This window comes from Mustela nigripes, chromosome 7, assembly GCF_022355385.1.
Source record: "Mustela nigripes isolate SB6536 chromosome 7, MUSNIG.SB6536, whole genome shotgun sequence".
NCBI lineage: Eukaryota > Metazoa > Chordata > Mammalia > Carnivora > Mustelidae > Mustela > Mustela nigripes.
Window position 1 is genome coordinate 48,955,861 of NC_081563.1, and position 7,954 is coordinate 48,963,814.

Genomic DNA, 7,954 nt, shown 5'->3' on the forward strand with positions numbered 1-7,954 from the left:
TCTAGACTCTCTGTTCTGTTCTTTTGGTCTTTGTGTCTGTTTTTTGTGCAATACCAGACTGTCTTGATTACTACTAGATTACTAGATTTGTTATATAATTTTTTCTTTTTTATTAACATATAATATATTATTAGCCCCAGGGGTACAGGTCTGTGAATTGCCAGGTTTACACACTTCACAGCACTCACCATAGCACATACCTTCCCCAGTGTCCATAACCTAACCACCCTCTCCCTAATCCCCTCCACCTGGCCACCCTCAGTTTGTTTTGTGAGATTGAGTCTCTTATGGTTTGTCTCCTTCCCCATCCCATCTGTTTCATTTATTCCTTTCCTACTCCCCAAACCTCCCATGTTGCCTCCCAACTTCCTCATATCAGAGAGATCATATGATAATTGTCTTTAGATTACTAGATTTGTAATATAATTTGAAACCAGGAAGTGTGATGCTTTCAGCTTTCTACTTTTTGCTCAAGCCTAATTTGACTATTTGGGGTCTTTTGTGGCTCCATATGAATTTTGAGACTATTTTTTTTCCTATTTCTATAAAAAAATGCCTTTGGAATTTTGATAGGGATTGCACTAAATCCACAGATGGCTTTGGGTAGTACAGACATTTTAATAATATTTATTTTTCCAATCCATGGGATATCTTTCCATTTACTTGTGTCTTTTTCAATATCATTCATTGAAGTCTTATAGTTTTCTAGGAATAGATCTTTCACCAACCTGGTTAAGTTTATTCCTAAGTTTTTAATGTATTCAATGCTATTGTAAATGGGATTGTTTCCTTTCTTTCTTTTTCAGATGGTTCATTATTAATGTAGAGAAATAGAACAGATTTTTGTATTTTGAATCCTGCAACTTTGTTGCATCTGTTTATTACTTTTAAGAGCTTTTTGGTGGAGTCTTCTAGGTGTTCAATATATAAGATCATACAACCTACCAACAAAAACAATTATACTTCTTCCTTTCTTATTTGGATGCATTTTTTTCTTTTTCTTTCCTAATTTTTCTGGCTAGGACTTCTAGTACTATGTTGAATGGGAGTGGTGAGAATTGGCACCCTTGTCTTGTTCCTGATCTCAGAGGAAGAGTTTTTGACCTTTCACTGTTGAGTATATTATTAGCTGTGGGCTTGTCATATGTGGCCTTTATTAAGTATTTATTGACAATTGTTACCATAAAAGGATACTTTTAAGTATTATGCTTTAATTAGACCTACTTTATATTCATTGAGCATTTTCATCCATTTCCCTTTGTAATAATTCATGTTAGAGTCAAAGTTAACTTGTTCCTGCCTTTCTTGATGCTAAATATTTTCACCTTTATTTATATTTCTTATGGTACCTTTTCCCTTTTGTCCTAATATTTTATTTACATGTATACATTCTAATATTCACTGTGTTGAAGTAAAATGGCAGCACTTCCTGCCTGTTGCCATGGCTTTCACAGTTCCAACATCATTCTTAACAGAGTGGCTCTTTTGATAAAAACAGCTAGACTTACTCTTCTAATCAGCTTTGGGCAGAGCAAAATGAGGCTCATTTATTATGTCTTTTCTCATCTTCTCAACCTCTACTGCAATAGCACACATTGACACATGGGCTCCTCTTAAAAATTGTGGTTGAAAAAAAACTGTGGTCAGAAAAGGGTGTCAATCTTCTAATTGCCTGCCATCCCAAATCAGTTTTTATAGGTCAGGGTATATTCTTTCTTTGCCCTAAAGATTGGATTTAATATTTAACAAATTTAGTACTGGTAAGTATTAGGCTTCAGTGTAAGAGTCTCCCTAGGTCTTGCTTGGGAATCTGCATCATGACCTCACGTTAGCCTCATTGTAGATTTGAAAATCCATGAGTTTTCCTTTAAGTTTTAAATATATGAATTGCTCTTTCACCATGAGATAAGAATATCTTCTTTACATTTTCCAGCTGGAATCAAACCTTCCATTGTGTCCCCTGTGTTGCTTGCACACTCACACTTTATGTGATTTTTCTGCACCTGCTGATGTGCCCTAGCCTTTAAGCCTCTGGCCGTTGTACGATAACCCTACTCACCTCTGTACTCCCAGTATGCATGCAGGCCTTGGATCACAGTAGCTTCTCATTAGATAGTTTTGAATAATAGAATAACACAAAGCCTCAGAGCATGGGAAATAGGGCCAATTGCAGCATCCTGTTCTACAGAGCTTCAAAGCCTTAAGTGGTTGCAACAAAGATGATTTCTCTTAAGTTTATGAAGGTTTGCTTTACCTGCCTTCTTTATTCCTTCTTCTACAGGTGAACATTTTCATGTCTTTTTCCAATTTAGAATCTCTTCTTTCTTCTTCTACATTAACTCAGATGTGACCAGGTGGGAGGGCTCTCAGGGCACTTCCCACATTTAATCCAGCACTGAGAGTCATACACAATTTTTACAGGTTCATAAGGAAGGGGTATTCCTTCTTGAAATTGCAATAGCTATTCTTAACCTCACTGATGGCCAATTTTCCAGTCCCTCAGGCTTGAGCCAAATAAAGGGAAACTTTTATATTAGGTCTAAGCACTGGGAGTGTGCTTCTTGTGCCTCCAAAGTCATTTGATCATCTATCCTTTAATTATTCCTACTTTCAAGATCATCTTGGCCTCACTTGATCTGAGGCACTTAATCCTCAGATGCATTTTAAAATCTCCTTTCCATAGGAAAAACCACTGTTCAGTCCTTGAGAGAGGGAACTGTCATATGAAAGTCTCTTTCTCTAGCTCTCTCTTCCTTTTTGTTTTCTTCCTTTTAGCAGTAGTCAGAGATCAGGGCCTAAGAGTGGCATCAATGAAATAAAAAATGACCTTCCCTTCCGACTCCCTTCTGAAGAACACAAGGAACCTCTGAGACTCTAAGAAGAAATACTTCTCTGGGCTCAAGACCAGGCCCCATATTTGGGAATCTGTTCAGAGTCAGAATTTTGCCACCAGCTCCACATAGTCAAAAAGGTGATGGGGGTGCCTGGGTGGCTCGGTGGGTTAAAGCCTCTGCCTTCGGCTCAGGTTATGATCCCAGTGTCCTGGGCTGGAACCCTGCATTGGGCTCTCTGCTCAGCAGGGAGCCTGCTTCCTCCTCTCTCTCTCTCTGCCTGCCTCTCTGCCTACTTGTGATCTCTGTCTGTCAAATAAATAAATAAAATCTTTAAAAAAAAAAAAAGACGAGGTGACGAACCAAAATCTGTCCTTTGTACTCCCCCAAATTTGTGTTTTCATCCATAGTCTCCGGTCTTTTCACAGAGAATATTTGATTCCTTAGACTGTGTAATAACACCAAGGCTCATATACGTCCTCAAAATGGAAAAACTGTTATCACTCAGGATGATATGTGGATAAACACATACCTTGAATGGGAAGAATGCATTTCTGCACCAGGAACTTTTGATAGGAAGGAGAGATATATAAACAGAAAGATGTTTTCTCTTTAGGATATTACTGTTATTTTGCAGAATTAGACTTATCCCGACTCAAGTGGCTCTTCCTACCTTTTTGAATACTTCTCCAGGTGGGCAATTCATCACTCTTCATCAATGAAGAGTGACCAGGATATCTGTAAGTGACAGAGGCAAGATAAAGTAGAAGTGATTTAACTGAATGGCATGGGCCTCTAAGGAAGTACTTCCTGAGAGCTTATAAAGCAGAATTTTGCAAATTTTAGCTCATGGGCGAAGCCCAGCATACCACCTGTTTTTGTACCACTTGCAAGTTAAGAATGGTTTTTACACGTTACAATAGTTACATTTTAAATGGTTAGTTACATAAGTACTACATAATAGCCTCAATGTTGCCTTGACCCACAAAGTCTAAAATACTTACCATTTGGCTTTTTATGGAAAAAATTTGCGGACACTATTGTAGAAGAACGGGCTAGAAATATTGATAAGGAATAGGATAAATGCAGAATTCTATCCCCATCTGGACTGTGGCAGGCTGAATAATGACTCCTGAAAGATATCCATGTCCAAATCCTTGGAATCCATAAGTATGTTACCTTACATGATGAAAGGGACTTTATAAATGCGATTAAATTAAGGAGATAACTGAGATAGGAGATTATTCTGCATTATCTGTGTAAGCCTGATGTCACAGGGTCCTTGTAAGAGGGGGACAAGCAGGGTTTGAGTCAGAGAGGTATGATGACAGAAGCAGAGTTTTCAGTGATGTGACCATGAACCAATAAACATCAGCAGCCTCTAGATGCTGGGAAAAGAACCGATTCTCCACAGGAATCTCCAGAGGGAATCAGCCCTGCCAACACCTTGATTTTAGCTCTAAGACCCATTGTGGACTTCAGAACTTCAGAACATATGATAATAAATGTGTGTTGTTTTAAGCTACTACATTTGTGGTGGTTTGTTACAGCACCAATAGGAACAATAAGAAACAATATGTTTATCAACCCTGTGTTCCTTGGGCTGTAGAAGAATCATAGGCTTCACCGTAGAGTCTCAGAAAATGATAGGAAATTCCTATAGACAAGCTGGGTAAGAGGGAGAGGTGAAGTTGAGGAAGTTTAGGGTGGAGAATGTATAGCTGATTGCCGACTGATGGTTTTGGAGAACATTTGGCAAAGGCGCTCAAGGAAGAGCTCAATTATAATCAGTTAGGGAAGGAAGAACTGCCTAAGGGAATGTGACTAAAGTAAGGAGAGGTAAATGATTGGCAGAGCTGAGAGGTGAGACTTAGCTGTATTAGCTAGCCTCAGGTTTCAAATAGCCTCCAACCAAGTACCTATCCGAAGGCTAATGACGTCTCTATTGGCAGAACGGGATAAAGGATGGTGGCTCTTAAAATGATGAGGATGTGTTTTTATGTCAGCCACATAAATCTGTGACTTCTTTTCCAATCAGAGTATTTATCTCCACCTGCTCTTAGGTTCAGATCAATCCTCCTCCCTCCAAGAATCCATCTGTTCATTATGTTTTCTGTAATTTGCACACAGTGGTATCCTTGGCAACCAGTCATTTGTCTCAGATACAGCCCTTAGAGTTCAAAATTAGGTCCTTATTTCAAATACTATTCACTAAACAAAATACTATTCACTAAACACACCAATATCTGTTAAGATAACTGTTCTCAAATTATGTTCTGCAGTTCACTAATTATCAGTCCTTGGACCTCGGGGTCTGTATAACTCACTTTGGGAGGCACCTTCTTTAAATCAATAAAACTAGATGCAAAGCACAGATTAAAACTGAAATTTGGAGTGAGCTCCTGCTTGTATTCCAGGCCTTCTAAGAGCCACTAGTACATAGAATTCCTGAAGCTTTCTCAGAAATTGGGTCCACACTGAAATTGACCCTAGTATTAAAATTTTTTTGTGAACCATATGAAAACAAAAGCATGAAAATTCACAGCTACTTTTGGAGGGTCTCCCCAAATATCTAAGAGTTTTAAAACTTTTCTAAACCAACTTGCATGTGAGTACAGTGACCCACAATGTCTCCTTTCCCAAGATGCCTGGAGCCCACAACCACCACCAGTTCCTCCTAGGTGAAGGGGACCACTGACAAGATTTCTCTAGGGACCAGGAAGGCAGCACGTGTTGCTAAAGGTGCCCCTTGACATGCAGGATGCCCAGCTTTGCCCTTTTGTCTAACCTAAAAGTATGGAAAATTTTAAGAATGCTGATGTTCCCTGGCTGGATTTGAAACAGAGCCCCAAGGATCAACCTTGACATATAGCAAATAAAGAGGCAGGCAGTGACTGGGAGTTCTGAGGGAAGCGGAGTGAAGTGGTGGGGACGCGGCGGCGGCGCTGACAATGAGTTTTCTTGGAGGCTTTTTTGGACCCATTTGTGAGATTGATGTTGTCCTTAATGATGGGGAGACCAGGAAAATGGCTGAAATGAAAACTGAAGATGGCAAAGTAGAAAAACACTATCTTTTCTATGACGGAGAATCCGTTTCAGGAAAGGTAAACCTAGCCTTTAAGCAACCTGGAAAGAGGCTAGAGCACCAAGGAATTAGAATTGAATTTGTAGGTCAAATTGAACTTTTCAATGACAAGAGTAATACTCATGAATTTGTAAACCTAGTGAAAGAACTAGCCTTGCCTGGAGAATTGACTCAGAGCAGAAGTTATGATTTTGAATTTATGCAAGTTGAAAAGCCATATGAATCTTACATCGGTGCCAATGTTCGCTTGAGGTATTTTCTTAAAGTGACAATAGTAAGAAGACTGACAGACTTGATAAAAGAATATGATCTTATTGTTCACCAGCTTGCCACATATCCTGATGTTAACAACTCAATTAAGATGGAAGTAGGCATTGAAGATTGTCTACACATAGAATTTGAATATAATAAATCAAAGTATCATCTAAAGGATGTGATTGTTGGAAAAATTTACTTTTTATTAGTAAGAATAAAAATCCAACATATGGAGTTGCAACTGATCAAAAAAGAGATCACAGGAATTGGACCCAGTACCACCACAGAAACAGAAACAATTGCTAAATATGAAATAATGGATGGCGCACCAGTAAAAGGTGAATCAATCCCAATAAGACTATTTTTAGCAGGATATGATCCAACCCCTACAATGCGAGATGTGAACAAAAAATTTTCAGTAAGGTACTTTTTGAATCTAGTCCTTGTTGATGAGGAAGACAGAAGGTACTTCAAGCAGCAGGAGATCATTTTATGGAGAAAAGCTCCTGAAAAATTGAGGAAACAGAGAACAAACTTTCACCAGCGATTTGAATCACCAGAGTCACAGGCATCTGCTGAACAGCCCGAAATGTGAACTGAATAGGAGAAAAAAAGAAAAGCAAAAAACTCCTATGTCCATTGAGATGAAGTTCAGCTTGTTAAAGATGGCTGCAGCTTGTTGGGGGGGAAAGGCCAAAACTCCATTTATAATAGTCTTCCTTTATCTTACAGTGCTGCATTTATTTTATGATACAACTAAATGTTCTTCATGTATATACATTAAAAAAAAAAAAAGCGCTTTCTTTGAAACACTGGAACTTTCTTAAGCTGCCGTTTTTTTCTTTCCTTTTTTTTTTTTTAACTGCATACTTTAACCTGATGATAAGCACCCAGATATGCATAAACATAAACATTAAAGATTTTCATGTGAGAAAAAAAAAAAAAAGAGGCAGGCAGTTTGTTCATTGAGTTTAACAGCTCTAACACAACTCAGTGCTTAAACTGTATCTGGCAAGTAATTTCTTGTTTAATTATCTCTCTCCTCCTAGATTTCTGGGTTTTATGAGGTCAGTTAAATCTGTCTTTTCAGTATTCCTAGCACAATGCTATGCCTTAGTCTATGGTCAGTAAGTATGCATTGAATGAATGACTCAATGTTAAGTTTTTAGTATCCAAAAGCTCTTTTGTAATTCAGAGGCGATTCTGGTGTTACATCTGTTGCTATACCAGAAGGCAATACTAATTGTGTTGATTGTTTCTGCCAGGCTCTTGAACTGCCAATAGGGGAAAATTTGTTCTTTGGCAAGAATGAACAAATAAATAAAATAACCTCTGATTATATCTGAAGATTTTATTAATATGAGGAAAACCTATGAAAGAGGAGAATGTTTATAAAGCAATTTTATTTATTTATTTATTTATTTATTTATTTATTTATTACCCCTGAGATTCCTTGGCATAGATTCTGGACTTTCCACTGGTATCATTTCAGCCAAGTGTTTACTGGTACTAACTATGTTCAAGATACCAAGAGAACTGTGTCCTCTATTGAGTCTGCAGAGGAGGTGAGAAAGTATATAATGGCTGCCTTGCAAAGAATATATGATAGAAATAAGATTGAAAGACAAAGTGCTAGAAAATTCTAGCAGCTGGGGAAAATAGCCCTGGAGCTGCCCCTGTTTCTCTGAAGCATTCAGTCTGAGGGAGAATGAAGACTCAATGACACAAGGAGAACTGAATACACATTTCAAGTAGATACTTTGTTGGACATATTCATTAGCCA

General features: G+C 38.1%; 1 protein-coding gene across 1 annotated transcript; it reads left to right on the forward strand.

Annotated features, from left to right (window-relative positions):
- The first annotated feature begins 5,729 nt into the window (after nt 1-5,729).
- Nucleotides 5,730-7,091, forward strand: LOC132022500 (vacuolar protein sorting-associated protein 26A). Its single transcript, XM_059407758.1, has one exon. It carries the CDS (start codon nt 5,783-5,785, stop codon nt 6,764-6,766), a length of 984 nt encoding a protein of 327 aa, XP_059263741.1. The 5' UTR covers nt 5,730-5,782; the 3' UTR covers nt 6,767-7,091.
- The last annotated feature ends 863 nt before the right edge of the window (nt 7,092-7,954 follow it).